The sequence below is a fragment of the Schistocerca americana genome, chromosome 6, assembly GCF_021461395.2.
Source record: "Schistocerca americana isolate TAMUIC-IGC-003095 chromosome 6, iqSchAmer2.1, whole genome shotgun sequence".
Lineage (NCBI taxonomy): Eukaryota > Metazoa > Arthropoda > Insecta > Orthoptera > Acrididae > Schistocerca > Schistocerca americana.
In genome coordinates, this window is record NC_060124.1 from 348,670,094 (window position 1) to 348,684,030 (window position 13,937).

General features: G+C 38.5%; 1 protein-coding gene across 2 annotated transcripts in view; it reads right to left on the bottom strand.

Moving 5' to 3' along the window:
* The window catches only part of LOC124619279 (trafficking protein particle complex subunit 12), a 140,717-nt gene that overhangs the window by 77,199 nt on the left and 49,581 nt on the right, over positions 1–13,937 (bottom strand). For both annotated transcript variants that reach the window (XM_047145548.1, XM_047145549.1), the window contains exon 5: positions 4,704–4,955. In XM_047145548.1, the coding sequence (XP_047001504.1) occupies positions 4,704–4,955 (252 nt within the window). The remainder of the gene's footprint in view (positions 1–4,703; positions 4,956–13,937) is intronic.

The window sequence follows — 13,937 nt, forward strand, 5'->3', positions numbered from 1 at the left end:
AGGCTGTCCCCACATGATGTGGTTAACTATAACAAAATAGCAACGCTAGAAGATAGTAATGAATTGCAGAAAGACCTCCTGAGAGTTGATGAATGGTGCAGACTCTGGCAGTTGACTCTGAACATAAATAAATGTAACATATTGTGCATATGTAGGAAAAGAAATCCACTACTGTATAGCTACACTATTGATGACAAACTGTTGGAAACAGTATCTGCCATAAAATATCTAGAAGTAACTATCGAGTGGAATGACCAAATAAAACAAATAGTGGGAAAAGCAAATGCCAGACTCATACTCACAGGAAGAACCTTAAGGAAATGTAACTCATCCATGAAGGAAGTGTCTCATAGGATGCTTGTTCAACCAATTCTTGAGTACTGTTCGCCTATCTGGGATCCCTACCAGATAGGACTGTAAAAGAGAGAGAGAGAGTAGATCCAATGAAGAGTGGCATGTCTCGTCTCGGGATTCTTTAGCTGGCACAGGAGCTTTACGGAGATGCTCAACAAACTCTTTTGGCTGATGTTACAAGAGAGGTGTTGGGCATCGTGGAGAGATTTACTATTGAGATTTCGAGAGAGCACTTTCTGGGAAGAGTCGGACAACATATTACTCCCCCCTCCGTATACATCTCTCATAATAACCATGAGGAGAAAATTCAAGAAATCAGAGCCAATACAGAGGATTACCAACAATCATTCTTCCCACACGCTATTCGTCAGTGGTTCAAAAAGTAAACTCCGCTACACACCATTAGATGTCTTGCAGAGCACGATGCAGATGTAGATCTAGATGAGATCCAGCCTGTGTTTAGTTTGTCACATGATAAATATGGCTGACACATCATTCTTCATTTTCTGGTCTGACATACTTTACTGAGCACTGTGCCACATCCTCCCTACAGCAAGCATCTGTTTTTAAAGGTAGGTGATGTTGGTATACCATCAGTTAAGTTGCAGAGTTTTACAGTTGTTATTTTGAAGCATTTTTAAACAACATTAAATTTTGTATATAGTCAATAGTATAGGAAACTTGTGCTATTTTATAGTAGCAGTGTCTATAGCAAAACTACCTTAAAACTCAAGTGTATTAGAACATACACTATGTGATAAAAAGTATCTGGACACCCCCAAAAACATACGTTTCTCATATTGAGTGTATTGTGGTGCCACCTACTGCCATGTACTCAATATCAACATCAGTAGTCATTAGACATCGTGTGAGAGTAGAACGGGCTGCTCCACGGAACTCACGACTTCGAGCGTGGTCAGGTGACTGGGTGTCACTTGTGTCATATGTCTGTACATGAGATTATCACACTCCTAAACACCTCTAGGTCCACTGTTTCCGATGTGATACTGAAGTGGAAACATGGAGGGACACATACAGCACAAAAGCGTACAGGTCGAGTAATAGACAGACATCTATCCAGAACATCACACAGGAATTCCAAACTGCATCAGGATCCACTGCAAGTACTATGACAGTTAGGTGGGAGGTGAGAAAACTTGGATTTCATGGTCAAGTGGCTACTCATAAGCCACACGTCATGCCGGTAAATGCCAAATGACACCTTGGATGATTGAACAGTGGAAAAATGTTGTGTGGAGTGACGAATCATGGTACATAGTGTGGTGATCCAATGGCAGGGTGATGGTATGGCGAATGCTCAGTGAACATCACTGCCAGCACATGTAGTGCCAACAGTAAAATCAGCAAAAAATGGTTCAAATGGCTCTGAGCACTATGGGACTCAACTGCTGTGGTCATAAGTCCCCTAGAACTTAGAACTACTTAAACCTAACTAACCTAAGGACATCACACACATCCATGCCCGAGGCAGGATTCGAACCTGCGACCGTAGCAGTCGTGCAGTTCCAGACTGTAGCGCCTTTAACCGCTCGACCACTCCGGCCGGCCGTAAAATTAGCAGGTGGTGGTGTTATGGTGTGGTCGTTTTTTTCATAGAGGGGGCTTGCATCCCTTTTTGTTTTGTGTGGCACTATTACAGCACAGGCCTTTATTGATGTTTTAAGCACTTTCTTAGTTTCCACTGTTGAAGAGCAATTCGGGTTGGCGACTGCATCTTTCAACACGATCGAGCACCTGTTCGTAATTCACAGCCTGTGGCGGAGTTGTTACACAACAGTAACATTCCTGTAATGGACTGACCTGCACAGAGTCCTGACCTGAACCCTACAGAACACCTTTCGGATGTTACAGAATGCCGACTTCGTGCCAGGCCTCACTGACCGAAGTCGATACCTCTCCTCAGTGCAGCATCCCATGAAGAATGGGCTGCCATTTGCCCAAGAAACCTTCCCACCTGATTGAACGTATGGCTGTGAAAGTGAAGTGGAAGCTGTCATCAAGGCTACGGGTGGGCCAGCACCAATTGAATTCCAGCATTACTGATGGAGGGAGCCATGAACTGGTAAGTCATTTTCAACCAGGTATCCAGATACTTTTGATTACATAGTGTATTTAGTGAAGTGTTTAGAGACATGATCCACTGAGAGGTCTTTAAGATTGTGTACCAAATGTATGTAGTCACATAGCAGTAAAAAAATCTACTTCATAGGTTATCTGGTAGTGCTGATGTTATGGCACGAAAAGTAAGTTCTAATTTGGATTATACTAATCAACTAATGTTGTGATGAGTTGACTAAGTTATGCAACACAGTACAGGGATATGTCCCTCCTCCAAAATTCCATTAGTGTGCAGCATGCGGTGTGGAAATAGGTTGTAAGTGCTTTGGCATTGCTTAAGCAAGTACAAACACAGTTTTCTATGATTACTGTTTGGCCACTCAAATTAGTAGTATATGTGGAGTGGTTTGTACATTGCAATATGGAGTAATAGATTGAACTGTGGGCCTGTGCGGGGGAATGTGAACTGAGGGACAGATCATGCTTTGATGGTACAAGATGCGCCAAATGGAAAGAGCACTATTCAGATGAATTTTATGGTTTATTTTGCTGTGAAACCATAAATCTAGGTAGTAGCACCATTCATATAAATGAAGTGGTTATTGCTGCAAAACAAAAAATGAAGTAAGACAAGTGTGGAATGTATCAAAAATATAACATTTAGATGAGCATTATTTTTCTGATGGTTTCATAGCAATAAGTACTTCATTTGTCTGAATGGTGCCCATATCTAGATTTTCAGTTTCACAGCAAAATATACTTTCGTCACAATGTGCACAAACATCTGACATAGACATCTCAGGACTGCTGGATTTGGTCGGGGGTCCCATACCTTGGCCTGCTGATTCCCCAGACATTAATCCCCTAGACTTTTGGTTATGGGGATGCTTGAAGGAATTGGTCTACACCATGCCAATCAATGATGTGTGAACACTACAGGGTTGCATCTTTGGGTATACTTCAAAGTGTGCTTCATTCCGTGTGCCGAAGGGCAGAGGGCTGCACTGTCCTGAATGGATGCCACATTGAGCACCTCATGTAAACATGTGTATATCTCAGAAAGCATGCATTTCGGGACCCATGTTTATTGGACTTATTTTTCATATTTAATGAGTACTAGCATCTCTAAGTATTCAACACTTTTTTTTTTTGAACACTCTTTATTTAAAGTGGTGTATAAAACAAAGGTTGTCATCTTCATTGTTTAGGATAGGCTCTATGAATAGATTTATAAATCCATAAGTCACACAATGAAGTCTAGGTAATTACACTTCACACTATGACCAATACACGTGTGAATGTTTCTTCTATACATCTTCATTAAAATGAAGCTATCTCATTTTAGAAGCATGTACAAATTTACTTTTAATTTTACAGTAAACCAGTTAGAATACTGCATATGCTTATTGGGTAGCGGTTCTGTTGAATGGATGTACACAAATATTGTCAACAAGAATCTAAAATGATCATTAAGATTTTTGTAGCTCTGTTTTCCAGTGCTTGCCGAATACTAATAATCCATTAATTAAAGAGCTGTGATGTGGACTAACTGACATGTTAATTAGATCATCATGCATATAAATAGAAACACAAGTGTCTGAAACAGGCAGAAAGCTATTGCCTGCAACATTTACATAGCCAAGCAGAATTTCATTGAAAGACTTGCATTAGTTGCTAATTAAAAAGAAGGTACACTGAATGTTCTACATGGTTTGAAGCTACAAAACTATTAAAAATAAACATTGTAACAGAGACTGAAAGAAAGCTTACACTGACAATGTCAAACACCTCTGAAACACATACAAAACAAGAAACAATGTCTTGCAAAACTGTGATGCTTTAAAAAGAAGAAGTGAAGAAAACTGACAGTGAATATGACACAACAGCTCAGGAACGCTTTTTCTACTAAACAAATTAATCCTGCAATGCATTTATTAACAAAGAAACAAATTACTGCTAAATTTTTGCAGAATTTTGAAATTTTTTGTCCTCAATATTCTCTGGTCCCCTACCAATAAGTAAATTGACAGATTTGAAATTCAACAGTTCTGTAAAAGAAAAATCTCTGATTAATCTTGAGATATATAATAATAAGAGTTCAAACAATGGAAAATCCAAGATGGAATGTAATAATATTATGAAAAGAAAAGTTGCTACTCACCATGTAGCGGAGATGCTGAGTGGCATATAGGCACAACAAAAAGACTGTCACAAATAAAGCTTTTGGCCAGTAAGGCCTTTATTAAAAATTGACACACACATACACATACCTTGCGTACAGTTGCTAGCAGAATGTGGAGACGACTCAGTGCTTCCTGGGGCTTTCCAAGAAATTGTGGTAATTCAGCCAGAAGCAACCGAAAAGAAAAAGGAGCCAGAGATCCAATACGGCCACCATATAGCTCAGGGTAGAACTGAAAATACATATCTGGTCGATCTAATGCTCCGAATGGTTCAGCTTCAACTTCTGCCAATGAAAACGACCGAAGTTTCACTAGCAGGGCAATTCGAGTGAACCATAGCTGAAAAGAAAAAAATGCTTACGAATGTTAAAAATAAATAATTATTAGCTGAAGATTTAATGTCTGTAAATAAGTCAGCAATCATATTGTGGCACTTTATTTGTAAAGGACTATGTTGATCACACAAATTTTAGAATTCACTATTACTGGTTTCGGCTACTGCCATCTTCAGATCTGTTACAAATAAACAAAAAATAGTGGTGTAACCAACTATGTTCAATTAGCTGAAGCTAAATCTATAGCAGGCCTGGTGATACACAAGAAAAATAAAAAATATTTATATATTTAACAGGCATGTATACCAGCCATACATACCTTAAAATATTCTGATGTATTCATCAATGTCAAAATCTATAGCTGTAGGTATGTAGTAAGTGTTGGTGATGCCCTGCATGCATCTGGTATTTATACAAATAACTGAGGCCATCAAAGGGCACTATTCCTACAGTACAAGAACAACCAGCTGGCCGATGTGGCCAAGCAGTTCTAGATGCTTCAGTCAGTAACCACGCGACCGCTACGGTCGCAGGTTCGAATCCTGGCTTGGGCATAGATGTGTGTGATGTCTTTAGGTTACTTAGGTTTAAGTAGTTCTAAGTTCTAGGGGACTGATGACCTCAGATGTTAAGTCCCATAGTCCTCAGAGCCATTTGAACAAGAACAACCAGTAACATAAGTTTAATAGTTAAAATGCAGTAGGTGTAATCATTAATTAAAATTACTTCACATGGCAAAATGAGTGTCTGACAGTTAAACATGATCTGAGATACAATATGTGGAATTAGATCTATGCTTAAAATCTGCATAAAATGTGTAAAGAGTAATAATGGGCAGGTGATAAAACTGAAATATGTGAATTAGCAGAAAGAATGAGTGGAATGCATTTAAAAAATTAAGTTCACACTGGTACTGGAAGAGGATGGAAGTTTAAGTTATGGAACTTATGTTAACTAAAAGAGATTATCATATATAGGAAGACGATGGCTACTGACACGATTATAAAGGTGAAATCCTGTCACCCTAAGAAACATAACTGGTCATACTTCATAGCCATGATCAACAGGGTGGTAAAACTACCATTACACCTACTGCAGTGGTGCGGGGTTCTCTTTTTTTATATGTAGGCTGCAATTTAAAAATTCACCTACCTCAGAACAGCGTCTGCTCGATGTCCCATCACTCGGCAATGTAGATATTTAAAAGATGATGTAAAAGCAGTGTTGATAAAAAACACCATCTAATATCTACAATTACTGAGACCGCGCAACTCTAGTAATGAAAAAAAGTTATATAGAAAAACTGTCAATGAAAAATTTATCGGGTGGTAAGATGATGGATTGGACTATGTAAAATAGCGTCCGAAATTTCCACATAAGAATGTTTATTTGTTCGTATAACCAAAGAAATGGTACTATTCAGTCCACATTTAAACTATTGTTTATTTTCATCAAGTTCACAATTCAAACACTCATTTTGCACGCACAGCAGCCAGAAATCTGTCCAAATCTGAGCTGAGTTAAACAACTTTTCCACAGTCATTAATTCCACCACTAACATGAGTTATTACATTCGGTCCTTCTGGTGGATTTCAAAGAAGAAATTGCTCACCAAAAATGCTCAGTGGTTGAATACTGAAACATGCCACGCGGATACTACGAAGGCCAAATTTTCACATGCGGATATCATTCCAACGATACAGATCTAAAACTTCCAAACTTCACAAAACTGTCTGTAACTACATCAGTGTTAGTCGTGATACGTATCAAATGCAAGGAACTCAATATTCATTCATTTTACACATTATTTTGACTCACACTAGTAACATGACTGTCTGCATTCAAAGCTAGCGAGAGACTCCCTTCTTGTGGCCTCACTCCCAGTATAACTATCAGGTAGTGAGTGGGAACTGTCTCAATTCTGATTGGCTAACCACACTCACTGCCAATCAGAATGTTCGCTCTTGATCATACTCGTGCCAAAACTGGCCTGCACCAATTCTTACATACGGACGCATCTATGTCATTCTGATATACTAATATTAAAATAATGTTTAATAAACGAAAACTAAAAGATAATAATTCTGATAATATACTTTAGATACAGATCTTACTCCAGCTGACTTTCTGGCTCCTCTGTTACAATAGCAATCACACCTAGACGTACATCATCAGCAAAGTGGATAAATACCCTAGGAACATTTTCCCACGACAGGCTTGCGTAACTCTTGCAGGTTACTTAAGACGGTATATAATGCAACATTAGAATTTCATGAATGTCCCACGTACACACTCTCATTCACTCACATATACTCCCACAACAATATTAGATGCCAATAATAATTGTGTTTGATTTTTATATTACAAAAACAAAAAGTAATTAAAGTTTTAATATGAAAATCTCAATTAATTAATTCTGCACACTGAGAGTTCTGCTTACGATTTCCAATTATACCAAGAGATAAACAATTATATTTCCTAACTGAATTTAGTTTCCCCAAGTGTCAGTTTTTGATTTTTTTAGCATTTTTTTTCTATCTCTGAAACTATGACAGTTATAAAGCTGAAATTGGGATACAATCTTCTCCTAAATGTCAATGGGTAGTGCATCGATTTTGAAAATGATTGAATAATATTTAATATCATTTATATATTTTCTTATAGGTGGTGAATGTACGTGTCCAGTAAGAGACATTGGATACCTTTCCCACATCAGGTAGTGACAGATGCGCATGTATCTCCCGGTTAGGCCAGCAGATGTCAGTCCCCGAAGTTACATGCAACTAGCTATCCTAAAACAAACGTTCGCTCGGAACAAACTTGCGACGCTACACTACCGACGAAGTGGACAAATTAAATCTTATTAGACATGTAGCCATGCCAAATGGATATAGGGACTATGATGTAATGAACCTTTATAATAAACTAAAGTAAAAAAAAAATACATTATAAGAAGGAGGCAACAGATCCAGAGGGCAAGAAGTTTGTTTCTCTGCCATACGACAGTGCATTTCCCAACAGAATTGCACAAGATCTCAGAAAAGCAAAAGTAAAAATTGGATTTCAAATGAAAGGTACAATTGATTCTAGGCTCCGCCACAATGTTGGCAACAGCAGCAACAAATATTCAGAATCTGGTGTCTATAAAATCAACTCCCAAGACTGTGACAAATTTTATATTGATCAGATGGGAAGGAATTTCACAACTCATTTTAAAGAGTGTACATATAGCGAAAATAAGAGCATTTTCGGTAAACATCTGGACAAAGAAAAACATGCGGCAGGAAACATAGAGGCTAGTTGGAAATGTTGTATAAGGTACCAAATGGACACTTACTGAACTTACTCAAAGAAAGAAATTTATGTACACAGATAGCAGCAGCCAGAATTATTACCGAATGAACAGGATGAGTTTAACCTGAATGCTTATTTTGATGTATTCAGAAACCTACTAGTTTGAGCAGCATCAAACACCACAGTAGCTTAGTGTGCGGTCGCATGCTTTAACCACCAGCAGCGAGGAGACTGGGCCTTCTTCCGCAAGCTCCACCACAGGAAAACAAGAACTTCATACAGAAAAGCCACAAGGTTGCGTCATTGAGATCCCACTCTGGATGTGCTATCAGCTATTGAGTTTTTAATTAATCACTGTTTTGTTAATTATTTTACACTTACAGTTATGATTTCATTGTTGTCATGTTGGGAGGTTTTGATTTATAGACATGATGCTATTTTTAACGTTTTATTACGGCTTTTACATAACTGTGTGTTATTTATTTTGCCAAGCTAAGAGCTTCCATTATTACTCTTTACACCTTTTATGTGGATTTTAAGTGTGGATCTGATTCCAGATATTATATGCCAGTTCATGTTTTATCATTAGACACTCATTTTGCCCTGTGAAGTAATTTTAATTAATGACTACACATACTGCATCCTAACCATTAAATTTACAATACAGGTTACTCATTTACCCTCATTATAATGCCCTCTGCTGGTCTCAGTTATTTGTATAAATATCAGATGCATCCAGGTCATCACCAGCACTTACTGCATACCCACATGTATAGATTTTGACATTGATACATACATCAGAATATTTTAGGGTACTAGTATGTATGGCTGGTATACATGTCTGTTAAATGTATAAATATTTTCTATTTTTCTTATGTATCACCAGGTCTGTTATGGATTTTGCTTCAGTGAATTAAATTTAGTTGGTTACATCACTGTTTTCTTTTTATTTGTAACAAATCTGATGATGGCAGGAACCAAAATTGATAAAAGCAAATTGTAAAATTTTTTGTGCTCAACACAAATCTGTACAAATAAATAAATAATTTCAGGTACTTTTTATGGTTATGTATGTAAATGTTAATACTAAAAATTGGTACCTTCAGTTTTCACCAATGATTTCAGGAAATGTTAATATCAATTTTTAATATCTACTACAGTTAAAACAAAAAGTTGTGTACAAATTTTTCATAAATTATTTAATGAACAGACACACTCAATTTACAGTATTACTGCAGTGGCACTAAAAGTGGTTACTATTTTCATTTGGGTCTCACTATTGCCGCTTGTTATCAATGACTAGATTTATTTAGCTTTGAAGTTTGCTATGACTTGTTATCTGAACTCACCAAAAGGCTTCTGTTACATTCACAGTAGAATTATGACTATGTACATAGTGTTTGTTACAAATGTGAAGTTCACTTAATTGTGCTGATGCCTGGTACATTTGTGAGAGAATAAAAGACTGTAGCGAAAAAATAAAAATGAAATACTCAGATTTTGATAAATATATATTCCTAAGACTATAAAATATATCAATCATTATCGTTACTCCCCTTCTTCCTTCGATTTTTCAATAGCACAATAGAAAAACAGCTGTCTGTATGCTCCTATATAAACCCTGTTTTTCTCATATTTTCATTATATTTCCTACTTAAAATGCATGATGGCATCTGGTTAGTCCATTATTTCCATGTTCTGTGGAGCAGTTTCACGACAATATGTTACACAGTGTGTCTGAAGGTTTACAAATACATTTTCCCCTTAGCACAATCATTTTCACCAAGTTTTCAAATCCCTCAATCTAGAAATCCCCCTCCCCCCCCCCCTCTCTTCTCCGCCCCTCCCTTTCCCTCTCTGTATTCCCTTTCCTTCACACACACCCTCCCCCACTAGTAGTTTTTGAAACTTATCCAGTAACTTTTCACAAGAATACCACCTTTTCTGGCAACAATTTCCATCTATGTTATACAGCATTTCTGCTGCACACTTGTAGAAAATCGACTCGTTAATTAAGTTTTAGAGTAATGTCCCTTTTCAATTTTAGCATGATCTGACAATGGATCCAACACACTGAATGCTGCAATCTTATTTATGAGGTCTGTTCAAAAATTCCGGAACTTTTTCCACAAAAATTTTCTATGCTTACCTTTTACTTATTGTGCATGGTCCCCTTCAAACTACTCTGATCCACAATCGATACACCACTTCCAATGCTGTTTCCACTTCCAGAAGCAGTCTTTGTACACCTGTTGCTGGATCATGTGAAGTGCCATCTGTGAATTTTCTTTCATTTCATCTATTGTTGCATATCTTCGTCCTTTCAACAGGGTTTTCAACTATGGGGTGAAAAAAAAAAAGTCCACTGGTGCCAGGTCTGGAGAGTACAGAGGACGAGGCAGCACAGTGATTTCGTTTTTTGTGCAATTTGTGCAATAGTCACGCACCAACAGGGAAGAACATGTCTCACATTTTTTAACAGGCATTGCAGCACATCCCGATAGCACCATCGATTAACAGTTTGTCCCTGTGGCACAAATTCATCATGGACTACTCCTTCAAAATCAAAGAAAACTATCAGCATGGTTTTGACATTTGACCTGACCTGACGAGCTTTTTTTTGGTCTTGGAGAACCTTTGCCGATCCATTGTGCAGACTGAACCTTGGTTTTCACTTCATAACCATAGACTCATGTATCACCACCAGTTATGATTCTCTTAAGGAACTTCTTGTTCTCACTTGCGTGATCCAAAAGCTCTTCACAGATTGCAAGGCAAAGGTCTTTCTGGTCTTGACTCATAAACCATGGTATGGATTTGGCAGCAACATGACGTATTCCAAGATGCTGTGTCACAATTTCATGACATGATCCAACTGAAATGTTACATTATTCTGCAATCTCTCAGTCAATTAGCCTTCGATTGGCATGCACAATTTTGTTGACGTTCCCCACATCAGCGTCACTGGTTGAAAGCATCCTGAACGAGGGCCATTTGTACCTTCTGTCTGGCCATTTTAAAACAATGTGAACCATTTGTAACACCGAGTACAGCTTAAGCACTCATCACTATAGGCTTCCTTCATCATTTGTTGTGTCTCTGTAATGGTTTTCTTGAGTTTCACACAAAATTTAATGCAGATGCATTGCTCCTCTAACTTTGACATCTCAAAATTATTAACTGAGTGACACAATGTGCTACTCAATACAGCAATGAACTATAAATAACAGACATACAACAATGAAACCCAATTTTTCATACTTGTAATGCTTTCCCTTCTTTTTGATTTTTCCTCATTATCCACCATGCTAGCTTTTAATGTCCTATTTACATATTTAACTGATGTGACTGACCCTAACAATGTATCACTAATGTTACCCTCCTACTCAAGGACATCAACCATCATTTAGCCATGATGAAGGCAAAAAAGCAGTTATATGGACATTTGACATCATTCTGTGAAAAGTACATAAATGCTATGTTTGAAGTATTAGATGTGTCTTCTCAAATTACCTGTTTCCTCCTAACATAAATATCCACATATAAAGTAAATTAAAGGGAATTCCCATAATTATCAGCATGAATATGGAAGTTAATAGGAACATAAAAAAAGGGAGGAAGGTTTATCTGTTTAGAAAGAGTAATAGAAGGCAGATTTCAGACTACCTAACAGATCATAACGAAAATTTCTGTTCCGACACTGACAATGTTGAGTGTTTATGGAAAAAGTTCAAGGCAATCATCAAATGCGTTTTAGACAGGTACGTGCCGAGTAAAACTGTGAGGGACGGGAAAAACCCACCGTGGTTCAACAACAAAGTTAGGAAACTACTGCAAAAGCAAAGAGAGCTTCACTCCAAGTTTAAACGCAGCCAAAACCTCTCAGACAAACAGAAGCTAAACGATGTCAAAGTTAGCGTAAGGAGGGCTATGCGTGAAGTGTTCAGTGAATTCGAAAGTAAAATTCTATGTACTGACTTGACAGAAAATCCTAGGAAGTTCTGGTCTTACGTTAAATCAGTAAGTGGCTCGAAACAGTATATCCAGACACTCTGGGATGATGATGGCATTGAAACAGAGGATGACACGTGTACAGCTGAAATACTAAACACCTTTTTCCAAAGCTGTTTCACAGAGGAAGACCGCACTGCAGTTCCTTCTCTAAATCCTCGCACAAATGAAAAAATGGCTGACATCGAAATAAGTGTCCAAGGAATAGAAAAGTAACTGGAATCACTCAACAGAGGAAAGTCCACTGGACCTGACGGGATACCAATTCGATTCTACACAGAGTACGCGAAAGAACTTGCCCCCCTTCTAACAGCCATGTACCGCAAGTCTCTAGAGGAACGAAAGGTTCCAAATGATTGGAAAAGAGCACAGGTAGTCCCAGTCTTCAAGAAGGGTCGTCGAGCAGATGCGCAAAACTATAGACCTATATCTCTGACGTCGATCTCTTGTAGAATTTTAGAACATGTTTTTTGCTCGAGTATCATGTCGTTTTTGAAAACCCAGAATCTACTATGTAGGAATCAACATGGATTCCGGAAACAGCGATCGTGTGACACCCAACTCGCTTTATTTGTTCATGAGACCCAGAAAATATTAGATACAGGCTCCCAGGTAGATGCTATTTTCCTTGACTTCCGGAAGGTGTTCGATACAGTTCCGCACTGTCGCCTGATAAACAAAGTAAGAGCCTACGGAATATCAGACCAGCTGTGTGGCTGGATTGAAGAGTTTTCAGCAAACAGAACACAGCATGTTGTTCTCAATGGAGAGACGTCTACAGGCGTTAAAGTAACCTCTGGCGTGCCACAGGGGAGTGTTATGGGAACATTGCTTTTCACAATATATATAAATGACCTAGTAGACAGTGTCGGAAGTTCCATGTGGCTTTTTGCGGATGATGCTGTAGTATACGGAGAAGTTGCAGCATTAGAAAATTGTAGCAAAATGCAGGAAGATCTGCAGCGGATAGGCACTTGGTGCAGGGAGTGGCAACTGACCCTTAACATAGACAAATGTAATGTATTGCGAATACATAGAAAGAAGGATCCTTTATTATATGATTATATGATAGCGGAACAAACACTGGTAGCAGTTACTTCTGTAAAATATCCGGGAGTATGCGTGCGGAACGATTTGAAGTGGAATGATCATATAAAATTAATTGTTGGTAAGGCGGGTACCAGGTTGAGATTTGTTGGGAGAGTCCTTAGAAAATGTAGCCCATCAACGAAGGAGGTGGCTTACAAAACACTCGTTTGACCTATAATTGAGTATTGCTCATCAGTGCGGGATCCGTACCAGATCGGGTTGATGGAGGAGATAGAGAAGATCCAAAGAAGAGCGGCACGTTTCGTCACAGGGTTATTTGGTAACCGTGATAGCGTTATGGAGATGTTTAGCAGACTCAAGTGGCAGACTCTGCAAGAGAGGCACTCTGCATCGCGGTGTAGCTTGCTCGCCAGGTTTCGAGAGGGTGCGTTTCTGGATGAGGTATTGAATATATTGCTTCCCCCTACTTATACCTCCCGAGGAGATCACAAATGTAAAATTAGAGAGATTCGAGCGCGCACAGAGGCTTTCAGACAGTCATTCTTCCTGCGAACCATACGCAACTGGAACAGAAAAGGGAGGTAATGACAGTGGCACGTAAAGTGCCCTCCGCCACACACCGTTGGGTGGC